Source organism: Eupeodes corollae, chromosome 1 (assembly GCF_945859685.1).
Source record: "Eupeodes corollae chromosome 1, idEupCoro1.1, whole genome shotgun sequence".
In the NCBI taxonomy this organism is placed as follows: Eukaryota; Metazoa; Arthropoda; class Insecta; order Diptera; family Syrphidae; genus Eupeodes; species Eupeodes corollae.
The window spans coordinates 192,158,254-192,184,555 of NC_079147.1; the positions used below are offsets into that span (position 1 = coordinate 192,158,254).

The 26,302-nt window shown below is 34.7% G+C and overlaps 2 protein-coding genes across 3 annotated transcripts in view; one reads left to right on the plus strand and one right to left on the minus strand.

Moving 5' to 3' along the window:
* The window catches only part of LOC129942222 (non-lysosomal glucosylceramidase), a 47,736-nt gene extending 39,057 nt beyond the window's left edge, over positions 1–8,679 (minus strand). Inside the window, exon 1 of one of the 2 annotated variants that reach the window (XM_056051077.1) lies at positions 8,163–8,679. In XM_056051077.1, coding sequence (XP_055907052.1) covers positions 8,163–8,326 — 164 coding nt within the window. In that variant the 5' untranslated portion in view covers positions 8,327–8,679. The remainder of the gene's footprint in view (positions 1–8,162) is intronic. The other variant, XM_056051078.1, reaches the window with a different exon arrangement.
* A 27-nt stretch (positions 8,680–8,706) lies between these two features.
* The window catches only part of LOC129942221 (laminin subunit alpha-2), a 359,876-nt gene continuing 342,280 nt past the window's right edge, over positions 8,707–26,302 (plus strand). Inside the window, exon 1 of the mRNA XM_056051075.1 lies at positions 8,707–9,028. Coding sequence (XP_055907050.1) covers positions 8,974–9,028 — 55 coding nt within the window. The 5' untranslated portion in view covers positions 8,707–8,973. The remainder of the gene's footprint in view (positions 9,029–26,302) is intronic.

Consider the following 26,302-nt stretch of genomic DNA (forward strand, 5'->3'; position numbering starts at 1 on the left):
ACTTACTGGACAGATTGTAATAAGGAATTGTAACTCTTATGTTCTTACAAAATAAAAGAGTTGACAAAACTTGGGACGGCCAATTTCTTGAAAAAGTTCAAATCACTAAAACTCATTTTTGAAATCATAACTCGATTGATTTTCAACTTATTGCTTCATCAAGTTTTCAAAAGTTATAACACTGATTTAAACTTCAGTTTGAGATATAACTTAGATTTATAAGATTTTCAAATTTTGGGCTCTAGGAAATTAAAACCGATGTTTAGTTAATATTTTGTATTTAAATTGATAACATAAGAGTTTTAAAAGTGAAATGATAATTTATATTATTAGAAAATATATTTATAACTTGGAAAAATTATGATTTTTTTTAAATATATGCTTTTTGATTTAGAACAAACTATTGTACTTGCATTTAAACTTTGTATTGACTTTTTGCACGTTATCTGAAGACATAATATTTGCAATCATAATGACCACAAACCATAAGACTGCAATAGAAAACATTAAAGCTAAAGAGTATATTATGACAACAAAAGGCTTCGAATCTCAAACGATCATTATATTGCACAATATTAAAATTAGATAAATGCCATTTGGTTATATCTTATATTGAAAACGATATACAGTGCTGCACTTAATTATTGGCACAGCAAGCTATTTAAACTTTGATGTAACATTTTGAGTTTTGGAAACACGCTATTCTGTTGATTTTTTTTGTCTAGTATATGCATATATTTACTATCAAACATGGTTAGTTTGATTAAAATAAGTTTTTTGGGATTCAAGAAAAAATATTGAAGTTAGAAAACACTTTACTTCTCCAGCACAGAATTGTTGGCACAGTATGTTAATTTTGAAATAATTATAGCTTTCTAAAAGTTATGTCAGCCAAACTAAACAAACAAAAATAATTATTTACATGCATAGTCAAGGCAGGTCATATGAAGAGATTGGACAAATTATGGACAGGAGCCGATACACAATTCGCAGCGTTGTGCACCGTTTTAAAGGGCTATCAAACTTCAAAAGTGCAAAACATTCTGGTCATCCTCGGGTTTTGAATGCTCGTGAATGCAGCGGCATTGTACGGAAAGTGAAAGTTAACCCTCAAATTACATCAACTGAAATAGCTGCTGAAGTCAACTTAGAGTATGGGAAATCAGTTCACCCTATAACGATAAGAAGAGTACTCTATGAAGCTGAATACAACGCACGTATTGCTGCGAATGGTTTCGCCAGTTAACCAGAAAAGACGTTTGGAATATTCCTTTGAGTATGGAAGCAAGCCAAACGCTTTTTGGAATAATGTACTCTTTTCTGACGAGAGTAAGTTAAACGTTTTCCTTTGTGATGGTCATACAAAAGTCTGGAGAAAATCAAACACGGCGGTGGAGGAGTGATGGTATGGGGGTGCATGTCTGCTGCGGGCGTGGGCGTGCTTGTTTTTATGGACAAAAAAGTTTATATCAACATTTTGAAAAAAAAACTTGAAAAAAGTGCTGAAAAGTTGAACTTAACATGCTCGTTCACTTTTCAGCACGACAATGACCCGAAATATAGGGTTCACGACGTGCATATGTGGTTGGCGTATAACATTGTACATGTGCTTCCACACCAACCACAATCCCCGGATTTCAACCCATTTGAGCATTTATGGGAAGAGTTGGATAGACGCGTAAAAAAGCGTTTGATATCTAATAAAGCTCAACTCAAACTGGCATTGATAGAGGAATGGCAAGAAGAAGAAACATTTGGAGAAGAAACGAATAAACATTTGTGGCATTCTATGCCAAGGCGTATAGATGCTGTTATAAAGCAAAAGGGACCACTACTAAGTACTTATACTAACTTATGTTTATTTAAATTACTCTGTTTAATATATGGTGCCAATATTTTTGTGCTGGAAGAATCAGATGTTTTATTATTCATTTTTCTTTAAATCTGGACAACTTATTTTAAATTAAACTAACTGCGTTAAATAGTATATGCATATACCAAACCAATAAAAATTTTAAAAATAGCGTGTTTTCAAGTCTTAAAGTGTTGCTTCAAAGTTAAAAAAGCGTGCTGTGCCAATAATTAAGTGCCTTACTGTACATAAGTTTCAATCGACATTTTATCAACGATTACAATATGCGTTACTAACTTTACACCCCAAACCTACCTCGCCACCGTGGCCCTTTTTACCCCCCCCCCCCCCCACGCAAATCCAAGTCGATCATACAGACATTGAGTCCTGAGGCGTTATAAAGAAGACAGAAGATCCACCCTATGTCAATTTGTGAAACCTTCTATGGACATTCTAATCGCGGACATTATGTAACCCAGCAGAACCAAAGAACTCATCACAGTTAGAAGTGGAAAATTTGTTAAAACCAAATAAACATGCTAAAATCAAACACTATAGAACTCTATTAAAAAAAAAAACATCCATATAATATTAAACCTGACAGATTTTCAATATTATTTATTGACAGAGTGTCAAAATTTAATGTCAACATTTCTACAGGGAGCTATGAAAGTAGTTAATTATTCTATAGAACTTTTTTTCGGTTTTCTTAAATCGAGTTTTAACACCTTAAAATTCAATAATAATTTTACTCTGAGTTTAAATGAAATCATAGAAAGTAAACATATTCTCGAGTTTTAAATACGTAAAACAAAAATTTCAAAGATAAACCGATAATTATTTGATCTGGTTTTTTATTGAATTTAGAACTTTTTCAAGGAATTGGCCGATAAAAAACTAAACCCACAAAAAGGAAATGACCTAAATATTTGAATTTTGTTTTTAATTATGGTACAAATATTCTGATAAGAAAGCTGGTGCCTAACTAGTTTTAACATTGAAGTTAAATATCTAAATTATTCATATGAGGTCATTGACTCTTGATATCACAATGTCATGACGATTTTCTTTAAGATATACATAGGTATGTACGCTTGAACAGATATGGACATTCAAATAGACACAGATACAGTTGCTAAGAGTAAAACCAAACTAAATCAACAACATGCATTAGAAGTAGTTTAAACCTTTATCAAAAAAAAGTTAGACTCCTTTTTTTATTGTTGATTGTATTCAGATGAACTATTCGTTGAGTAAGACTGTGTTTTTGGTGGACATTAAAATAGAAACATTGGAACACAGACCTTTATATTTAACTAGTATCAAAAATATTAGTTTTTAAATTTTTTTTTACTTTTATAAAACTATAAGTTCACTTTAAGAAATTAATTTGAATTAAAAATATAAGCATTTTTTCCTAAAAGAGAAAGCTGTCATTTTAGTTCTATGATGTGAGGGAAATTTTTTGAGGAAATAGCCATAATAATGAGCAGATGTTTCAAGTTGATTGCAAAGGCGATTTGACCACTGAGAGCCAAAAATCAAAAATCAGCTGGGAAATCCAACCAAAATAACCCCAAGAGAAGACTGAACGATCATTTGCTGCTCAAGAAAAGATTCTTACAAGTCTTCAAGGGAAATCAAAAACAAACTACAGCTCACAATAACTTCCAGAAATGTTCGTAGAAGACTTGTTGAAGCTAACTTGTTCCAAAGAATAGCAAGAATGGCGCTCTTTCTAAGGAAAACAAAATATAACTACGCGGTTTAAATTCGCCAACTATCATTTTGATTGGAGTGGACCAGAAGGAGGCAAAAAGTGGAGGAATGTTTTGTGGATGGACGAAACAAAGATGAGTTTGTTCGGCAGTGATGGCAGACAAACCGTTAGAAGGCTTCCTTTGAAAGAACTAAATTTCAAATGCATCAAGAAAACGGCCAAGAATTGTGGCGGCAATACCACTTTGGGGTAAATTTTCTTGGTGTGGCGTTGGACCAATACTTTTGATTGAAGGTAAAATGGATCAAAATATGAAGGTGAATATTGTGAAGGACCAGAACATGCCTCTCAAATGTGTCCTACAGCATGACAACGACCATAAGCAAACATCTAAACCTCGTAAGTATTTTAAGGACCCAGAAATCAGCTTATTGCGGTATATATTTTGGGGTGTTATTTAAAATGTGCAGGTTGGAAACATTTAACATAAAATAAAGACGAACTGTGGAGAATGGTTCAACAGGAGTGGTGCCATATTGCAATTGACAGATGCCGCCGATTATTTGACTCAATGTCCAACAGATGTCGCACTGTAATTAAAGCTAAGGGTCAGACTAACAGATATTAAAATAATTTTTAAATCCAGAATAGTTCTGCATTTAATTTCATTTTTTTTAATCTGTGTATCTATTTTAATGTCCACGAAATTTATTCCTTTTTTCACATTTATGTATTTAAACTAGAAGATATAACTTCCCACTTAGTATCTACCAAGAGCATACCTTCTAGCTCATCTATCAGGTGTACTAAGATCAGTAAACCAAAAAGCTTTGTTTCCTCTTTTTAATTAATAACGAATCCCACTTGCTTTGATTCTATTTGCAACACAAATATATGGCCCGCAGAGACTTTAGCCAAAGAATTTACTCAAAGTCAAAAATAGGGTGTTTCTTTGAAAAACAAATCAAAAAACTTAACAGCCTTGCGCTCTTCTACCAAAACGTGAGGGGACTTCGTAGCAAGACTGTTGAAATTTTTCTTAACTCCCAATCATTTGCACACAACGTATTCGTTTTGACAGAAACGTGGCTTAATTCAAGCTTTTCCGACACAGAACTTTTCAGTCAAGAGTTCGAAGTTTTCAGAAACGTTCGTCATGTTGGTAATGCAAAGGAGTGGAGGTGTTCTCATAGCGGTAAAAAATACATATTTCTTCTCTTCTGTATCTTTTCCATTTGTGTTATCAATTGAACTGGTATGTGTAAAGATAATGATACAGACTAAGACTTTTTTCATTTTAAACGTTTACATTCCTCCAAAAAGTTTGGAGTCTGTTTATAACGATCTCTCCTTATCATTAGACTATCTTATAAATTTGTCCAGCTCTGACACCAATATTTTACTTCTAGGTGATTTTAATTTACCACACATTGACTGGATTCCATCTCCTTCTTCTTCACAAATGGAACTATCTCTTCTCGATAAAGTCCTTTTTACTGCCTTACAGCAAACAAGCTGTATTAAAAACTCAAAAAATCGAATTCTCGATTTAGTCTTTTTTTCTGACGCTATTAGTACTCTTGTTCTAGATTTTAGATCAGGAATTACTAATATTGACAAATATCACCCTGCTCTTTTTATGTTGAACTCTTTAACCAATTTAAGTATCGTTCTAATTTTCTATATGCTTGTTATGTTACTGATATGGGCACCTCTTTGAAAGAGAATCCTAAAAAATTTTCGAATTTTGTAAACTCAAAGAAAAAATCAGATGGCTTTCCAGTTAACTTCACTTACAAGAACCTTTCGGTAAATAAAACTTTTGATATCTGTAACGCTTTCGCAACAAATTTCCGTTAGTAATTTGTTAATAGCCCTCAAGAAGTTGATGAAGTATATTTTCATAATCTTCACACCTTTTCGCAAACTAGCTGTAGTGTAACAAGTCGGATATAAGCAACTACAGGCCCATTGCAAGGCTCTCTTGCATTCCTAAAGTATTTGAACAAGTTGTTTGTGAAAGAGTAGCATATTTTAGTAAAATTGCGAACAGCAACATGGTTTTGTGAAAAAAATATCAACAGTTACTCACATTCTCAAACATAGGTTCAAACGCTTTAGCAACGGAATTATTTTATTTAAACTTAGGCTCTTAGTTTTCCACCATTTTTCTTAGCTTGGATTAAGTCATACCTTGAAAACAGATCCTACGAGGTAAAATTTAGAAATTGTCGTTCTGAACCTTTTGTTGCTCAATCTGGTGTTCCCCAAGGACGCCATATTGGCCCTTTTCTGTTCATCCTGTCTATTAACGATGTATCGTCATGTCTACGCTCAAGTGAACTTCTCATTTTTGCTGACGATATGAAAATTTTCAAAATAATAAAGTCCAACCATGATCGTATTCTTTTACAAGCCGACATTGATAGTTTCACATTTTGGTGTGGGAAAACAGCATTTTACTCAACCCTTTAAAATTCCAAACGATAACTTTCACTAAAAAACTAATCAGTAACGTATTTGACTACTGTATATCACAGCAAAAACTCTGTCGTGTCTCCACATTTAAAGATTTAGGTGTACATTTCTGTTCGAACTTAGAGTTTACACATCACATTAATTGTATTGTTAATAAGGCAAGTTCTACGCTTGGTTTTATAAAACGCTGGGTGAAGAAGTTGAATGATCCCTATGTTACCCTTTCTTTGTATAATTGCCATGTTCATCCTCATCTTGAATATGCTTCGCAGGTATTGACTCCCTATTACGAAATTCATAGAAAACGCATTGAATCAATTCAACATAATTGCATTGGCTTTGCCCTAAAAGGTCTTCCTTGGGAAGATCCTTATGATCTGCCTCCTTATGAACATCGTATTCTACTTCGTCAAATGCAATCTCTCCATCAAAGGCGTGTTAATAATGACTTAGTATTTTTTCATCAACTCATTAATGGTGAAATTGATGCACCTTATTTCCTTTCTTGTGTACATTTGAATTACCGAGGCGGAACTCATCACCTGCTCAAATTTGATTTTATACATATTGACTTTCATAGAACTAACTATGGGAAGAATGAAGCTTTAAGTCGAATGAGCATTATATAACTTAAACTGTTCATCGATAGATTTAAATTTAAATAAGGCGGGCTTAAAATCATTGTTTAGAACCAGTGCTCCACTATCGTAAACATTCTCATTTTATTTTTTGTTCTGTAATAGTTAAATGTTAATTATGTTTTGTATGTGCGTGTGTTAGGCTATAATTGTATTATTTTTTACTAACAACTAACACATGCACTTATGATAAGCCTCTGATTGTAGTTTGACGCTTGCTATAAGCTTACAACTTTCTGAAATTCTGAAGTGTAAACAAAATTTTAAGTTATAATTTTACTATAAATAATGGGCGATTTTAGTTTAAAAGAAAAAAACATGAAACTAAGCCCAAACTTTAACAAAAAATAATCTTTAAGGTCTACAAAAACTTGAATTTTTAAAACTCTCTTCGGTGTTTCTATTTTAATGTCCATATCTGTATGTATATACATTTGCTAATTGATTTTCAAACTTTTCGAATTCATCAAACATTTTTATTCACTCTGTCCTAATTGTGATTTGGCTATTTTTTGAACTTTTCGTATTATGGAAATTATATTTTTCAAAAGAGAGACAATAATTGTAAAACCTTTTCATAGGTCCGATACACACCACAGGATAGAAGCAACACAATATAAAATATTAATGTGATGAATTATACTAATTTAAAAAATTATCCATATCGTTTTTCTTTTTGTTGTTTTTGGTTTCATCTTTAAAAAACCAAAAATGATAAATGGTATGTAATTCCGCCGCTCCTTCCTAAACTTAACTTTCCTTTTTTCGTATTTAGGTATGAAAACAACAAAAATCATGAAAACGAAATCACATTCTTTTTCCTTACCCAAGTAACCGACATTTCAATTCCGACGGCGCCAAATTGTCGACAGTCAAACAGAACACATTTCTATCCAGACCATGTGGGTTGTTTCTTCGTTTTTTTTTTTCATACCATTAGGGAGAGGATCAAGGAACATGTACCTATGTACGAATATTCCTACATATATATAGTTACATTAAAGCATAAATAAATTTTAAATAACTTTGCGTGTTGGTCATCTAAGAGCGGTGGGAGTAGGTTGGGTAGGTAGGTAGCTAGGTTTTTCTAGGTAGGTAAGTGGGGTTAAAGTTTTTCATTATCAGAACATAATATTTTAGCGCAATCGTGTTAAAGCATAAAAATCTATGATGATTGCAACCTACGTACATAGGTATCTCAAGTACCTACGTTCATTTATGCATTCTTATATATGTATGGACAAACAACCTGGCAATCCATTCCCTACCTTAACTTATTGCCAGGAGTCTTACAACAGACAAAACACAATAAACAAATAATAAAACAGGCATCGATGATATCACCCTCAGGTATAGGTGGCACAATAGATAATCCAATTTTATAAGACGAAGCGAAGCAAGTTAGAGAGTTAGTACCCAACCTACCTTGTTTTTTTTTTGTTTAGGAATAAGTTTTTATATTGATGAAACCTACCGACAGACCAAAGGAATAAATGGAATCGATTGCTTTATTGTTGGCCTCAAATTCTGATTCCTTTTTTCCGGATAGACATGATTAAAAGCCAGCTTTAAGCCATATTTTGGAATGGCTGTCACTTCATTCTTAAGATCGTCATTAGCACCACTTTCGATATCCATTGTTGTCACTCACAAATTAAGCGATTTTTCTAATCAAAAATAATATATGTACACAAATAACCCACTTTCACTTATCACAACAAAATCTTAAGTTCCTTTATTGATTTTTATTAAATTAAAATTCCAGAACAAAACACACAAGCGAATTCCTCAGCACACAGCACAAAATTAGTTTGAAAACCACACGAAATGTCCTAATTATATACTCTTGAAGGCATAGTTTTCGTTTTCCTATTGGACAAAAACAGAAGACAGCTAGAACAACACGGAAATGTTAAAATTTAGTTTGACTGAAAGTCAGAACCCGGAAAAACAAGACCGAAGACCGAACGAGAGTTTCCAAAAAATATAACTGAATAAAACTCAAGAATTTTTCTTAAGCGAAAGTGCCAAAAAGTCTCTCAGCCATCAGCAGACCCACGTAAAATCAAATAATGGAAAATGAATTTATTTATTATTCATCCACTTCATATGCAGATGATGATGAATCCACAATTTACTAATGGAGTCTGTGAGAAAATCAGCTGTGAACTGTCAAATAGTGCTTTTACGTTGACTTTTTATGCCGGTTCACATTGGATGAAGTGAGAGAGGTGTATTACATTGATGGAAACAGAAGGTGTGTTCGTGTGGATTGTTATTATGAAATGAATGTGGATTCTATTTGGAAAAGCTTAAGTAAGAATCTGGTGCGAAACTTAGGTAAGTGAATAAAAGAACCTATTTTGTAAGTTTTGATATTTTATATGAAAACCACTGTACTTTCATGAGTAGATATTTTTAGGGCGACCATATTCCCAATTTTATTTGAAGAACGGGTTTATTTGAGTTTTAAATTTGTTTTTGTTGGTAGCTATGCATGGATGGCCGACATTTTTTTTTATCCGATGGAAATCCTCAAAAGACACTCGGTAAGAATCGGTACCGAGTAGTGTGGGACTCTTACCGCACTAAAACCACCGGTGAATCAGGACCAATCTATGAAAGATCGACAAATGATTTTTATTTCTTAATTTTTAAATCGCATTGGGGGAAGTTTAAGGTTATAACACTTTCCCGTAGCTTTTAGCCCATCAGCTCATGAGGCTTGGTTCTTCTTAATCTCCGAACATTCTCTCGTACATTTAATACGGTCTCCATTTCAGAGTTAGTATACAGCGTGTTTCTTAACCACTTCTGTAATCATTTCAATTTGAAGGTCACGATGTAGATCGCTATTTCTTATTTACCAAGGGGCATTTATTATTCCACGAAGGACCTTGCTTTGGAATTTTTGGATGGGTTCAGCATTTGTTTTCTTTGTACAGCCCCATAGTTGGATGCCATATGTCCAAAAGGGTTTCAATACTTGCTTATATAACATTAGTTTGTTCTGGATAGATAGGTCAGAGTTCTTTCCTATTAACCAGTACATTTTTCTGTACTTCCAGTTTAGTTCTTTTCTTTTCTTTTTGATGTGTTCTTTCCATTTAAGCTTTGCATCCAAATTCATTCCAAGGTATTTGGCGGTATTGGAGTAAGGTAGTTCTGTACTGTTTATAAAAATTGGAACATTGTTTATGTTTTTGTTTGTAAAGTTTATATGCGTCGATTTTGTTTCGTTTAATTTGATACGCCATTTGTGCGTCCAATCACTAACTTTATCGGCTGCATTTTGCAATTTTTGTGTAGCCTTCGTAACGGATTTATCTGGCACCAATATTGCAGTATCATTAGCAAAGGTGGCCATGATAGCGTTGATGTCCACTGGAATATCCCTTGTATATAACAGATACAGGGTTGGTCCTAGGACACTTCCTTGTGGTACACCAGCTTCAATTTTCTTAAGTTCCGAGTAATTTTGGTCGTACCGTACTCTAAAGAGTCGGTTTGTTACGTAGGTTTTCAGTATTTCGTAGTACTGCCTGGGGAAGTCCCTATGCAGTTTGTACTCAAGTCCCAAGTGCCAAACCTTGTCAAAAGCTTGAGCAACATCTAAGAATACAGACGAGAATACTTGTTTTTCTTCAAGTGCCTTTTCCACAGCATCCGTAATTCGATGCACTTGGTCTATCGTGGAATGTTTATTTCTAAATCCAAACTGATGGCTCGGAATTAGTCTTCTTTCTTCAATTATTTTGTTAAGCCTTTTAAGTAGCAGTTTTTCAAAAACTTTTGCCATGATTGGTATAAGCGATATTGGTCTGTAAGATGTAACTTCTGTTGGTGGCTTACCTTGTTTAGGTATAACAATGACTTCCGCAATTTTCCAATGATGTGGCACATATCTTAGTTTAAGGCATGCGTTTATTATAAATTGGAGTTTCTTGAAGGCTATAAGAGGCATTTCTTTCAGAACCTGAGCAGTTATAAGATCGTACCCTGGTGATTTTTTGTTTGACAACTTATGTTGACACATGCTTCTTACTTCTTTGAGCGTGACAAAAGGTATTTCCCATTCGTCGTTTCTGTCAACAAACTGTAAGGGATCTGTAGCTGTGCTTGCTGGGAATGGCTTAAAAACATTCGCGAGATGTTCAGCGAAGAGATCAGCCTATTGTTTCGGGTTTCCGATCCATTTACCATCTTGAGATTTTATCGGCGGGTTTTGTGTCTGAGGTCTTCTTAGGCGCTTAGCTGCTTTCCATAAGGAGTATTCTGTAGAAGCATCCGTCGTCAGACTTTTCAGGAATCTACTTAGTGAATCATTTTTAAACTCACTGATTCTTTTTTTTAATTGGTTGTTAAGACGGTTAAAAACTATCTTATCATCTGGGAATCTCGTGGATTGCCATTTTCGTCTAGCTCTTCTTTTTTCCAATATCAACTCCTTTATTTCGATAGGATATTTTATTTCTTTTTCTCTCGCATTCGAAATAGATGGAGTACTTTCTTCTGCAGCCTGCTGCACATCAGCAATAAATTGTTCTACTTCATGATCAATTTGTTCAATTGTTTGCATAGGGGATCTTAGGTTTATAAAATTTTCAAGTTTGTCTCTGAATTCGTTCCAGTTTGTTCTGTTATTCACGAGCTTGGGATTACTTTTTTCTATTATTTCTGTTTCGCTCAGTGATAAAATTACTGGAGTATGATCTGATGATAAATCGTAATTACCTTCGACACTTATATGATTTCGTTTAATACCTTTAACTACGAAAAAGTCTATAAGGTCTGGTATTTTGTTAGTATCAAATGGCCAATATGTTGGCGAACCAGAAGAATAAAATTCGCAGTTGTATTTTCAGCCTGCTTGGTATAGCCGTTTACCTTTTGTTGTTATGAGCCTAGATCCCCATTGGGTGTGTTTAGCATTGAAGTCGCCACCAACAAGGAAGTTATGTCCTAACAAATGTAGGAGTTCTGCATAGTCTTCTTCAGTTGGAGGGCGCCTCGGAGGGCAGTATATAGCTGCTATTTTGAATTCTTTCTTTTTTATACCAATACTAATTGTTGTTACTTGCATGTTTTCTTTAGTAAACTTTGGTTCTTCATAGTGTGTAAGGCACTTTTTTATAAGTATTGCTGATCCTCCCCTAGCTTTGTCAGCTGGGTGCAGAGCGTGGTAACATGTATAGTTTGGTAATTTATTATCAAGACTTTGTTCAATAGCGAGGTGGGTTTCGGACACCAAACAAATGTCTATATGCTCTATGTCTAAAAAGATGTTTAGTTCTGATACATGCTGTAAAAGACCGTTTGCATTCCATGTTGCGATTTTGAGTGTTCTGTCCATCATTGTTTTTTAAGAGCGACTTCTTCGCTTAGCTGTTTTATGTTTAAAATCTTGTTGGTCAATCCTTTTCAGGATGAGTTCCAGCATTTCTTTTATAGAAGTTTTCTCATTCTTCCGCACATTTTTTACAATCTGGGAATAGGATTTATTTTCATCACTTTTGCTTAGTGCAATTGCTTTTCCCGGTTGATTTTTAGTAATGTTATCGACCGTTACTTTTTTGCTTTCAACTACTGGTTTTGTGTTGGTTGAGTTTCTAAACTTGTTCCCAGTTTTGTTTTTTCTTTTTGTGTCTTGGAACTTTTTTGCTACTGGACATCCTCTGTAACTTGCAGGATGATTGCCTTGACAATTAACACATTTCGCTTTCTGTTCTCTGCCCATGGGACAGGTTTGATTTTAAATTTAAATGTAAGATATTAAAGTTTTTGGTATGTAGGATAATACTAAATAATAGACCACTAGATTTCGCAATCAATAAGTTTTTTTTTAAAACCGCTTAGAAATGTTTTGTAAAGGAGGGGGTTGACAAAATTTAAATAACGTGATGTGTACCCTTACATTTATTATAACGGCTATTCCAGGAAGTGCAGTTTTATAATTAAGAATACAATATAGTTTAACATAATTAAACAAGGTGTTCGATATGAATATCACAAGTGTTTTTATAATAAAGTATATATATATAAATTGTTAACTCTATATTACTAACACCCCTTCTTAATAAACCCTTCTTAAGTATAGTCTTCATCGTTCATAGTAAGACCAGCCAATAGTCTAAATCTTAATGGTTTAATATTCTGTAATGGTTTCGTAAGAATGTCTGCAACCAATTCTTTAGTTGAACAGTAAATGAATTTAACTTCTTTAGATTCTTTAATGTCACGAAGAAAGTAGAACTTCATATCTATATGTTTAGTATCAATTCTCAACTTTCAACACCCCCACTAGATTTTTATACTTTTATACCAATGAGAGTACAACAGTTGTTATGTTTTGTAACAGGGAGTCCTTTGGTTAGAACATCAGCAGGCATCTCTTCAGTTTTCAAATAATCTACTTTTAATTTATTATCTTCTAAAAGATCTCGAATGAAATGATGCCTTCTATCGATGTGCTTCGATCGTGCGTGATAATTCCATGAAATAGGTCCTCCTTGGTATTTCAAGAGATAATTTGTAGTTGATTTTCTGTCATCTGATTCACTAGCCCAGCCAGCATCCGATAATCCTTCTAAAAATCCTTCAATATCTCGAGTGTATTCTAGCTTGTAATTGTAACCGCTATCCAATGAGATATTGAAGGATTATTATTACATCTTGATAAAGCCCCCACTGCAGAGGATAAATTGGGCGACTTACTTGTGCTGCATATAAATTGCTTCCAATAGCTTCTTGATGTGGAACGGTTTTCATGTAATCAATTTCGTGTTTGCTTTGTTGATGTGTTTCTTTTATAAGCTTTTGGGTTAATATCTAAGGGCGTGGATACCGGATTACAATCCTCCATGTTGAATCGCTTGAGAATAGTCTTTAAGTAAGTGGGTCCGTTGGTCTATCCATAACTTTCCCTTTTCTCGATCGAGAGTTATTTGCATACCAAGCATAAATTTAGCTTCTTCTTTCTTTCTCTTTCATCTCGAATGACTTAGCCAAATTTTCTTTGATAATTCTTTTTCATCTTTGTTATTTGTAAAAATCAGTATGTCGTCTACGTAAATAGCGACGAAAGTCTTATTTGTGGTGTTTGTCTTGTAATAAATACACGGATCGGTTTTTGACTGTTTAAGTCCAATTTTCTTTAAAGTTTCATCCAATTTCTTATTACAAACTCTGCTAGCTTGTTTAAGACCGTACAATGATTTGAGTTATTGAGTTACATACTTTATTTTGAACATTATCAAAACCTTCAGGGAGATTTATGTAAATTTCTTCTTTAATTTCACTTTGCAGCAAAGTCTACCTTACGACGGGAGAAAATATTTCTTGATAATCGATCCCTTGACGTTGCGATTCTTCAACAATGAATTCATCTTGGGCATCCAAAAAACTGTTTTCACTTGCCGTTTCGTCACTTATTTCGATTGGTATTTCATTGCTTGAATTCACTGATGGAATTTCGTCTTCATTTCCCACTGAATTATATGCTGTAAAAATATCACAATAAGATGTATCGTTTGTCTCACAATCTTTTGGAAAAATTTGCTAATGGATTCACAGATTCACAGATTCACTCTTCTTCCACTCCAGATTTCTTCAGGTGTTTTTTCTTTTGTACCTTTGCGAGGTGTTCTGTTCGTTTAATAAACTGCCGTATTTGCAGTTTCAGCCCAAAAACGTTTGTGTAAACCAGACTCGATGGGAAGACAACGGGCTTTTTCGATTATAGTTCTATTAATTCTTTCTGCCAACCCGTTTTGTTGTGGAGAATATGGAACCGTTGTTTGATGTTCAATGCCTGAATCTGCTAGAATCTTCTTCATCTTAAAATTGCAATATTCCTTTCCATTGTCGCTTCTAATGGCCTTTATTTTGTTACCAGTCTGATTTTCTACAAAATTTTTAAACTTAAGGAACTTTTCCTCTACCTCGTTCTTGCTTTTGATGAAAAACGCAAAGACTTTTCTTGAAAAATCATCAATGAATAGAAGCATGTACTTTGAAACTCCAATTGATTTTTTGTTCAATCGGTCCACAAAGATCTGTGTGTACTAGTTCTAATATTGATTCTGCTCTAATACCAATTCTGCACCACTTTCGGAATCATAGCTTGTCTGGTTTCAATACTTGGATGTCCAACACGCTTGTGCCTAAGTTCAAAGTGAGAACAGTTGGAACAACATTACCCCTTTGGTCTTTCACTAAACAACCATTCTTGGAAAAATCATTGAAAAACCCTTCTGAACAATTTTCAAGACCGATAAAAGATTAATGCATAAGTCAGGAACGTGAAGGACTTCTGAAAATTTAACCTCACTTTCTTTGAATTTTCCAATTGATACCTTCATATCGACTTTACTTGCATTTTTGAATTATTTGCAACAGTTACCTCAGAGTTAAGATTTTCCATCTTATTTGAAAAGCATGCACTATTTGAGCAGAAGTGAGCTGACGCTATCGAGTCGAAATACCATTCTTCTTTGTCAAGAGCCGTGACGGAAAAACATCCTAAAATCGCATTCTTCTTTTCTTGATGGTTCTTATTCTTTTTTGGACATTTAGCAGCAATATGAACAAATTCGTTGCAGTTGTGACATTTAGGACCCTTATTGTTCTTATTCCCAAAGTTTTTCTTGTTCTTGCCAACAAAAGAAGTATTTTGACTTGCATCCAAATTAAGTGGCTTGTATTCTTATCATTGGCTTGTATTCTTCGGGCAGACCAGCTAAAAGCATTGATCCTATCCATTCTTCATCTAGGTTAAGGCCAACAGACTTGAGATTGTACAATGTATTATCGTTAACGTACGCATCTACGGTAGAGAAATCTTTTAATTTTGTAGAACAAAACTTTTGGATGAGCCCAACTCTCGTCACAAGACCAGAATCTTGGAAAATTTTCTGAAGAGAATCCCAAATCTCCTTAGCGCTTTTGCGATGTCTTATATGAGGGTAAATGGATCTTTCAACAAGCAATATAAGCGTTTAAGATCTTCGTTGCATCCTTTTCCGTCTCACTACCATCAGAAACAGTCTTCCAAAGTCCTTTCATTTGGAAATAAGCTTCAACGGAAAATGTCCAGTCTTCGAAGTTTTCGCTTCCCCGAAGCTTTTCAATATTGAATTTCGTTTCATATCTTATAATCTTACCAACAAAAATATATTGAGTAGTTTCACCTTCGTTAGTAGAACTTGTGACAAAGCATTTGTTATTTTCCGTTTTAGATTGACAGTTTTGTAGTCGCACGCGTTCTGGCCCGATTTCTTGTCTTATTTTAAAATATCTTATGCAATATGCGGTTTTGAAACACCCGTCATTCTCTCTCAAAGCTTTTTTTTTTCTAAACAAAAAATACCTACCTAAGTGTGGTGAAAATCGATAAAAAGTGAAATAGTACTGTCTATGTATATGGTTTTCATATACAAAGCTTTCATGAGCAGACATTTTTAGTTCGACCATATTCCGCATTAGTGGCGTTGGTGTCGCGAAGTAGAGAGAGACATGAGAAACGGAAAAGTAAAACAGAAATGGCATAATATTATGTCTAATAAGTGGGAGAAAGAAAATGTTCCATGCTTACATAAGCTAAAAAGGATCTTTTACGGATTATTGTTTTTATTAACATTCATAAGTCTGCTTCGATTTTTGTCGTGCGGATCTTTGTGAAGAAAAATATGTGGGCAGGTGTACGTATAGTTATAATTTTATATATTTTGCTTTCATTCGGCTTTAAATTTGCCTACATTATTTGAATGAATGTTTTTTAAGCTTTCATTTTTGTTTTGTAGGTAATGTGAGTTTGATTTTAAATTTAAACTTTAGATATTTAATATTAATAGGAAGGCCTATAATAAATAATTTGAAAACCGCTTAAAAGTGTTCTTTAAAGAAGGCTTCCAAAATTTAAATAACAATGTGCAGTGAACCTTTTATTTACATATTTCAAAGGCTAAAGTGATAACTTTAACTATTAAATTATTGCCTAACACTGTTTTCCAAGATGTGGTTTAACTATTTAATTTAAAATTGTGTGCATCTTTATAAAAATGTGATCTGGTACAAAGAATGTTCTGTTTTTTTTTCACGTATTTCTTGCGGACTCAATTTTTACAAGACTGTCGTTATCAGTCTGCTTACTCGTAGATTGAATCTGCTGCTAGTAGACAAATTCTACAAACAAATAATTTTTGCTGTTTTCGGGACATTTATATTTTTGAAATTCGTCTTTAAATCTTTAAGGCATCCAAAGAAAATTCACTTCGAAAAGTAGATTTCTTTAATTTGTTAAGAGCTTAGATTAGGTTAGGTTATAGTGGCTGTCCAAGATGAAAACGGACGCACTTAGGTCAGTTAATGGCCCATTGTGATACCACATGAATCTTAAGGCTTCCTTCTAAGATCAATGGAACCAGTTTGAGTCCCTTACGAAACGTGAGAGGCTGATTATACCGATATGAATTAGATTGCTTAGATCGTTAAAGAAGAATTCTCATAAGTAATTCTTGCGTTTTCGAGCCAGAGCAGGGCATGTGCCACCTCCATTAGAGATGATCGACAGTTATGGATTGTTATAGAGTTTGTAAAGACAGATTCCAGAGATTTGATAGCGGCCTAGTACACACCACCACCAACCCATTCTTTTGTTTTTGACCCATCTGTGTAAAAATGGATTGACTCAACCTCCAAGAATTTCCTATCCTCCCAAAAAGATCTGATAGGCATAGAAATCTGGAAGTTTCTGTGGAATTGTAGTTGGATTGTGTAGTCTGTGTGCTTTGGAATTGATACTAAATATTTAAAAATTACGGAGCGGCCAATGTTGTTGTTAGTCCACTGGGACGAAGCTTTGATGCGAATAGCAGAGCTTGCAGCTATTTGCTTGCTTAATATGTCAAGAGGAGTTAGGTAGAGTAAGGTGTCCAGTGAGGAGCGATCCGCTTATACATAGGCAAGCTGAACGTTGGACTTTATTTAACTTATCCCTGTTTATACCTTTCTCTAAAGCAGTCCACCATACTGCCACACCGTACATTTAAATAGGTCTGATTACCAATGTGTATAGCCAATGCGTGATTCTGGGTTATAAGCCCCATTTATTACCAATAGCTTTTTTGCAAGAAAAGAGAGCTACAGTAGCTTATTTGACTCTTTCCTGTACGTTGAATTTCCAATTTTTTTTTTTTTATAAGACAAGACCCAGGTATTTAGCCTCGTCTGATAGGTATAGGGAGGGTTGACAAGTGGAATTTTGTATCTCCTCGAAAATAAGACCAGATCGGTTTTGTGTGGGTTAACACCCAGTCCACACCGATCAGCCCAAAGTATAAGTCTGTCCAAGGCATTTTGTAAGAGTACTTTTAGGATATTAAGATGCTTTCCTGAAACTGCTATAGCAACGTCGTCCGCATAGGCTATCACTCTGAAACCCTCCGCATCCAGACTAGTTAGGATTTCATTCACCACTAGGTTCCAGAGGAGAGGGGATAGAACATCACCTTGCGGTGTCCCTCTACTAACGAATCGTCTGCTAGAAGAGTTGCCCAGTTTTGAGTTAATTATTCTGCTAGTAAGCATTAAATGAATTAACTCCCGAAGCGAACTCTCTACATTTAGAGATGTCAGTGCAGATGTGATTGCAAATGTGTCCACGTTGTTAAAGGCACCTTCGATGTCAAGGAAAGCAACCATAGTGAACTCTTTATGATGGATGGAATATTCGACGGTACGTAATAAAGTGTGTAACGCTGTTTCCACCGATTTACCTCCACAGTAGGCATGTTGAGACGAAGACAGAAGTCTTGTATCGATAAGTGCCCTTAAATGGATATCAATCAATCTTTCCAGGGTCTTAAGAAGGAATTATGATGGACTTATAGGTCGTAGATCTTTAGGATTGACTTAGGAGCATTTAGCTGCTTTAGGTATAAAAACAACTTTAACTTCTCTTCATGCCGAGGGAACATGGATCAGGTAAAGACAGCTGGTAAAAATTGCCTCAAGGATTGGTGCAATTATATCAGAAGCCTTTTGTAATTCGGCTGGTATTATTCCATCTAGTCCTGCTGCTTTGAATTGTTTGAAGCTGTTGAGAACCCATTGTAGCTTATCCTTTGTGATCAGACCTTGTGGATATGTTGCAAGTTTCGGCAAGATAACTACCAGGAAAGTGAGTGTCCAATAGTAAGTTCAGCGATTCATTACTTGAATTTGTCCAGGAGCCGTCTGTATTTTTCAAGCAGCTTGGCATAGCTGGATTAGTTGAAAGAATTTTCCGTAACCTAGAGGCTTCAGAAGTTTCTTCTATAATGCCACAGAAGGATCGCCAAGAAGATCACTGTTATTTCCTTAGTGCCTTCTTGTAGATTCTTATGTATTCTTTGTAAGAGTCCCAGTGAGAGGCTAGTCTTGCGGCTTTGGGCTGGTTGAAAAGTTTCCTGCATTCTTTCCTGAGCGAGTCAAGCTCTGAGGCCCACCATTGTGGTTTCCTCTTTCCTCTTATGTGTATAAGTGGACAAGCAATTTCCAGCGATCTGTTCATAGCTGAGGTGAGGTCATTGGCTTTGTTGTCAAGTTCATTAGCATTTGAGGAAGGACTAGGTAGTCCAGGTTTTTAGAAAACTTTGTAACGAGTTCCTGTATGAAGCCCAGTCAGTTTTCCGATAATTTCGAAAAGTCAATGGACTCAGGTTTTCATCCACCTTAATATTGAACTGGATATATCTATGATCAGAGAACGAGTTTTCTCTGGATGCATTCCAGTCCAAAATCATATGGTGTATAGCATCTGAGACAAAAGTTATGTCTGGGACTTCTTGTCGAGTTTTAGTGATGAAGGTTGGTTCATTTCCAACATTACTTACTAAGACGTTAGTACCAAGAATATAATCAAAAAAAGATTCACCTCTGTCATTGATATTCGTACTTCCCCATACCGTATCATGAGCGTTAACATCGCTCCCAATAATTAGGCGGATCGATTTTCTCCAGGGTTTTTCCAGGGAAAGAGCCAAGGTGGTCATGGCCAAGATACGCCGACACTAGCCAAAAACTTCCTTTGGTTGTTTGCAGCCTAAGTACGGTGGTATCTTTGTCACTGAAATGATGAAGTAAAAATACAATAATGCTACGTTTTACTAGTATGCAAGATCTAGGTTCACCTTTATCTGTCATATACAGTGTGTAGTACCCAGGAGTCCTGGGTCCTCGAACAACGGATCCCACAATCCATGGCTCTTGGATCAGGACAATGTCTTCCCCGTTTCTTGCCAGACGAAAAAGAAGTGAGGCCGAGGCCTTTATGGAGTGTTGGAGATTAATCTGTACTAACTGCAGCATTCTGGCTACAATTAGGCAGATCAACCTCCACCACGGTTTTGTTCTGATCCTCTGAATCTTTCCTAGCGCCCGGTTAATAAACATTAAGGTATGTCCGTGTGTGTATGGGGGGGGGGGGCACAAATTAAATACAATTCTCCTGACACAATTCCCTTAACCAACAATTTCCTTATTTGCCAACAAATATAGGTCTACGTTTGTTAATATTGCTTTTTAACAATTCTTTCTCTCTCTTTTCCGAATATTTGTACATATATCTTTTTCAATCATTCTTTTTATATTGGTTCTATACTACATACACGTGCTTTCAGAAAATAAAGGTAGTCAAGTATTGATTTTTGGACATTAACTATTCGGTGCACCAAAATAGCCCCATAGTTATAATATACGAGTGTAGCTTCAAAAAGCCCCGGAAAGCCAATTGGCTTTTCAACTATTTATTAGATGCCAATGGGCAATTCATAAAATTATTTAGTAAAGGCTTACTTTCCAATAACTTTAATATCTACAATTGACATTTAAAATCAAAAACACAGTCGAAATCCACTTCACGACCCCAACGCCAATAATGCGGAATGTACTCGTAGTTGCCCTAAGTTTCTACTCATGAGAGTACTATGAATTTTCTATACAAATTTTATTTATCTACCAAATTTTTTTGAACGTAATAGAGATGCCATTGCATATACAACTTTATTTTAAGATATCATTTATGTCAATTTTTATGAGCATCAGAAAAGTTATTAAGCTTTCTGACACTTCCTCTTTTCTTCTTGGTATGTTGTTTAATCTGGATGAATTTTCACTTTATCTCTTTCCTTCATCGGTTTAATCTATTCCTCTGTTTAAAATTATTATGAAAAACAAGTTCTGTAGAGTAGTTGCACTTCGGAACTTTGAACTGACACAAAGCCTTTGACATTTAGAATTTTTATTTGACAATTCATGCTTTGTAGTCGGAACTTGCCTTATTTTAAATACCTTATGCAATATGACATTTAAAAACACCCGCCATTCTCTCTCAAAGCTCTCTTTTCAAAAAAACAGCTTTCAAAGACACAAACCTTCCCTACCTAAGTGTGGTGAAAAGCGATAAAAGGTGAAATAATATTATCAAATTTAAAAACTCTCATTTCCGCTTCAATGAAGTTGCGTTAACACTGATATCCTGTAGTATACTATGTTGATGTTTAATGATTTGTTACAAACTGCTCTGAGCTATTCATCAAACTGTCCCTCCGCCTACATTTGCTTGATACAAGTTGTAATTGAAATTCACACAAATTCTTCCTTAATCGATAATGACTAGACACCAGACTCTTGGCAAAAAACATTGGAGATGAAGTTTACCACACTATACATAGAAACCGATACTTAAAGGAATGAAGATTCATGCAATTTGCCAGACGAAGACCCAAAACCAGATTGCGATTGGGTAGTTAAAAAATACTGACTGTGCGCTGAGGGTAGACATCCAGAAGACAAGAACTGAACACATTTGCTTTTGGTCTAGTTCATCTTTTAATCGAATTTTAATGCAATTAGAGAAACCTAAGGAAGAGGCATCAGTATATACAAGATGAGTCGAAGAAGAAGGAGTAATAATTTAGCATAGGCTATGATATCAACCTGCCACCTTTATATGGCTATCTAGATCTTACAAAAAGATTAGCATGCGATTTAATTTTAATTAAGGTTGATTAAAATGGAAGAATCCTAATTGCGATGTTTACCAAACGACAGCACAGCGGCATCCAAGCTGTTGGCCTCCAGAAAGGGTTACAAAAGTAAAAAGCAAAGGTGGACAGAAAATATTCCATATAATTGGCAGGATTATGTCATTTCAAAAAGAATGTACTTCTGCATTCATAACCCTAAAGTGCAATTATGGATCTTCAACAAGCGAAGAAAACAGTATCTTAATTTATGCATCTTGCGTTTTTTCCACCATTGAAGATTCTATATACGGCAGCGGCGGTGGTGGTAGTTCGCCCCCATTCTAGGGCTTCAAACCGACAAAAACAATGAGTAATGTCGTGCGCCAAGTTTGTCGCCAAAAAATATTTGCATAACTCCGGCAACAGCAGCACATAAACACCCAATAAAAATAAATCTGTACCGCATTCAAAGAAGCAGTCAACACTCGCCACACTACTCCACACCACCTATTCCACCTCCTGCTTCTCTGCTGGTCTGACTGAATGCGTCATCGGTCTCTTGCTTGCTCGATGAACTTGATTATGGGCAGGCTACACTATGGAGGTACCTATACTAACTATGTGAGTTAGTTGCGCGCGCACAAATTGATCTTCCTGAGATTCGCGAACTGACATCACGATTTGTTACCTTGGCCCCACTGGTGGAACAGTAGAAGCTTGTTCTACATGGCACCACTACCGATCTTAACAACAATACATTGCTTGTGTTCCTGCTATTGCCGCTGCTACTCTGTGGCTCTGTGTTGCTCCGTTCGTTGGTTGCTCTGTTTGACTGTTGAGCTGCCATGCCACACAAAATATTACATCTTAGGGCGACGACAGTGAGAAATTTGCATGCAATTTGTTTGTAACAACGAAAAGATCGAAGATATCACTTGCTCTTATTTACACGCGATACCCAAAGCCTGACGACTGTTGTGCAGTGTAAATGTGAAATATATAAACAAACACAAAAATAAAAAAAAAGTTGCATATTGGATAAAGATTGAACGATTTTTATCTGTGAAATAAATGAAATAGTGTCAAGTCATTGACATTTTGAAGAAAGTTCAATAAGTCATGACATTGATCATGGATTCAACGAAAGTTTCAAATAGTTGTTAAAGTGTCAAATGAAAGTTGATGCAAAATTTTCAAGCTTTTATTGAATTTGATCAGAAACTGGAAAACTGGAGTTTTTTTTTGTCAAGTGCCCTTTGTTGATTCTAGAAGCTGTCAAATAAAGCCTAATGATTAACTGACACTAAAATTGGCACCAGATGACAGTTTCTGTGTATAAATTATATTTGGAATACTTTTTCTATTATTTTATTTTTTTCTTAAAAAGTATCTATAAATCAATAAAATATGGAAAGAAAAGTGAAACACTTTTCTCATTCCATTATATCTTTGTGCTTTGTAGCATTGCGTGGCTTCGTCGTTATCGTCGCCATCGTCATTGGCATCATCATTATATCGACGGACGTGTGTTTCGCATTTTTCCTTGGTTGACTTTTTTAGAGCAACTCAAAGTAATACACATTTGGGTAGATGGCGCTATGGTCAGCTATGTGTTGTGTAGGTACAACAATCATAATAAGGATTTTTTCCACCACGCACATCACAACAGAGCTTATAAAATTATAATTTTTTGAATAAATGTTTGTAAATTGTTTCGTTTGCGTCGTCTTTGTCGTCGTCGTTGCGTCGCTTCGAGGAGTTTTATGGAGTTGACTACTTTAAAAAAAGAGAACTGGACGAACTGGAGTTGAGTGAGTTAGTCGTCATAGAGGTATACGCAATTGGAATTGGTTGCTCATCATGAATGTTAAAGCTGATATGGAATTGAAATTCCTTGCTAACGAGATTCCATGTTTCTGAATCTTAAAAAATTTCTTACCGGTATTTGGAATAAGAAATATACTGGGAAAAATTGTTATAGATTTCAAGAAACTTATAATAATATTGTTTCTGTATTAGGTTTCATCGTTTCTCTATATAATATATCGATTTTGGGATGAAATTTTACTAGCGGTGCAATGTGGCGTATGTGGAATGTTTTAATTATATGTAATTGGGGGAGCAACAACTCTTGTGTGCAAGAGGAATAGTTGAAACCTTATGCCGAACCCGAACGAATTTGAGAAAAACACTTTTTCACAAGAATACTACTGGATGAATTGTCTGGGATTGAATGCAGTCCTCTGGCATAACAGTCCTTTAAGTTCTATCACGCAACGAGTTCTACGAGTGAAAAGTTGACTGATGGAATAAATACAATTTTGACAACATCAAAAGCAAAACAACAACAATATATTACCGTTATTTAGTAAGTTAAAAAACCATATTGGCCAATTTCAAAGGAAAGACAAAAGAGGTAAAGTGATTGAGACAACTGGTTAACCGGTGCCGATCAGGTGCCCGTAGCAAACGATCCAGTTAATTCTACGGCGTTCTCAAGAATGCGTTGGGATCTTTTTTATATTTTGGCCGCACTCAAGGTTTTATGAATACCCTTATAATGATTAAATACAGTTCGAGCAATTACGAAAGGATAGGATCACATTGGCTTCAAATGTCATATTTATTTATTGGCTTTAAGTAATTTACAAAAAAAGATAAACTGAAGTATTGATAAAATTTACTTTAAAAGTTTTACTTTTAAAATCATCGCTTACGGAATATACCAAAAAGTAATACTTGTCATAAACTGAAATCAATTTGTTGAGATGACTGTTTTTTGACCATAGTTCGATTTGCTTGATAAAGGACGTAAAGGAACTTGTCGTCTTATACTTGTACGGCTATAAATAAAGTTTAATTGTTCCAAAATTGATGGTGATATGATTGACCCATTGATTAATTTTATAATAAAGCATAGCTGAATGTACTCTCTATGTTTAGAAAGCGATGGAAGATTTATGAGCGTGAGCCTATGATCGTAAAGTGGAAGTTCGAGGCTATTGGACCATGGGAAGAAACGGAGGCAGAAGCGCATGAATCTTCTTTGTACTCCTATTCTGTTTATATGGACTGAATAAAATGGAGCCCATATTATGCAGCCATATTCCAATATTGGTCTTACAAATGATACATATTTAAAGAATTTTAAGGATATAAGGATCGCGAAAACCATGTAAAAACCGTGTCTTATTTGCTTTTTTAATTATATAGTCATAATGACTTGTAAAAGTTAATTTTGATTTAAGAATAATACCTAGGTCAAAAAATCAAATAAGAAGAGTCTATATTGATAATTGAAGGTCAAAACATTCTGTTTGGGTGTAAAACACATTGATTTACATTTGTCTATATTTAGTAAAAGCTTATTTATAAAACATCATTCGGGAAAACTATTTAGGTAGATCATCTTGTAGGAGTAAACAGTCGTCAAGTGAGTGGATACGTTTGAAAATTTTAATGTCATCAGCGTAAATTAAAACAGATGAGTGTTTTATAATAGAAGGCAAGTCGTTAACGTACAAAATAAACAGTAAAGGTCCTAAGTGGCTGCCTTGTGGTACACCAGAGTTGGTATAAAAATATGATGACCCCTCAATCCTAAAAACTACGCTGTATGATCTATTATATAAGTACGACAAAACCCCACTAACAAATTTATCGTTAAAGCCTTGGGATTTAAGTTTGGAAGTTAAAGTTTTATGACATAATTTATCAAAGGCCTTACTGAAGACACAGTCACCTTGTTTCCGTTTTTCAAACGAATCTAAACAAAAGACCTGAAATGAAAGAGGTTAGTAACTGTTGACTTATTTTGAACAAAACCATGACTGTCACAAATTATAGACTTACAATTAAACGATATGACTTTACAACTAATGGACTCAAATAACTTAGGGATGACGGACAGTTTTGCAATGGGACGATAATTTTGTATTTTATTTTTACTATCATTTTTATGTATGTGTTTTAGGAAAAATTAAAGATTTGAGCGATTCATTAAAAAGAATATGAAGAGGATAAGATAAATAGGATGCGCAATTTTTCAAAATATAAGAAGATACACCATATGGACCATAACAACAGTCAAGTTCTGAAGCTTTGCGAACGATTTAATCTTCCGAGATCCAAAAACTAATTAAATTCAAATGAGGGAAATTTTGTGAGAGGGCCAATGACTCAGGCGTTTGACAGGAGTTCGCTACTTCGAAAGCATATTTGAAAAAAATTTGCAAACATATTTGAAATTTTTTCAGAGTTATGGCTAAGTTCGTTGTTGAAAAACATGCAGTTTGGATACCCGTCAGTATTTCTCTTACTATTAACATAGCTCCAAAAGTTTTTTTTTTATGTCGGTTTCAGTATTTTAAATAAAGTCATTATAAAGAATACCTGAATAGTCAATAAACATATTTCTTATCATCACTTATCAAGTCATTATCAGCTTTTGTTTTATTATATTTAATCCAGGCCTTGTTTCTTTTATTTTTTAAGTTTTTTAGGCAAAAGCCAAACCATGCAGGAGATTTAAAAATATTGAGCGGTTTTGGCAATGGTGTGGCCTCATAAAAAAAGTTAAAGAGAACACAGTAGAATTTATAGCACATAG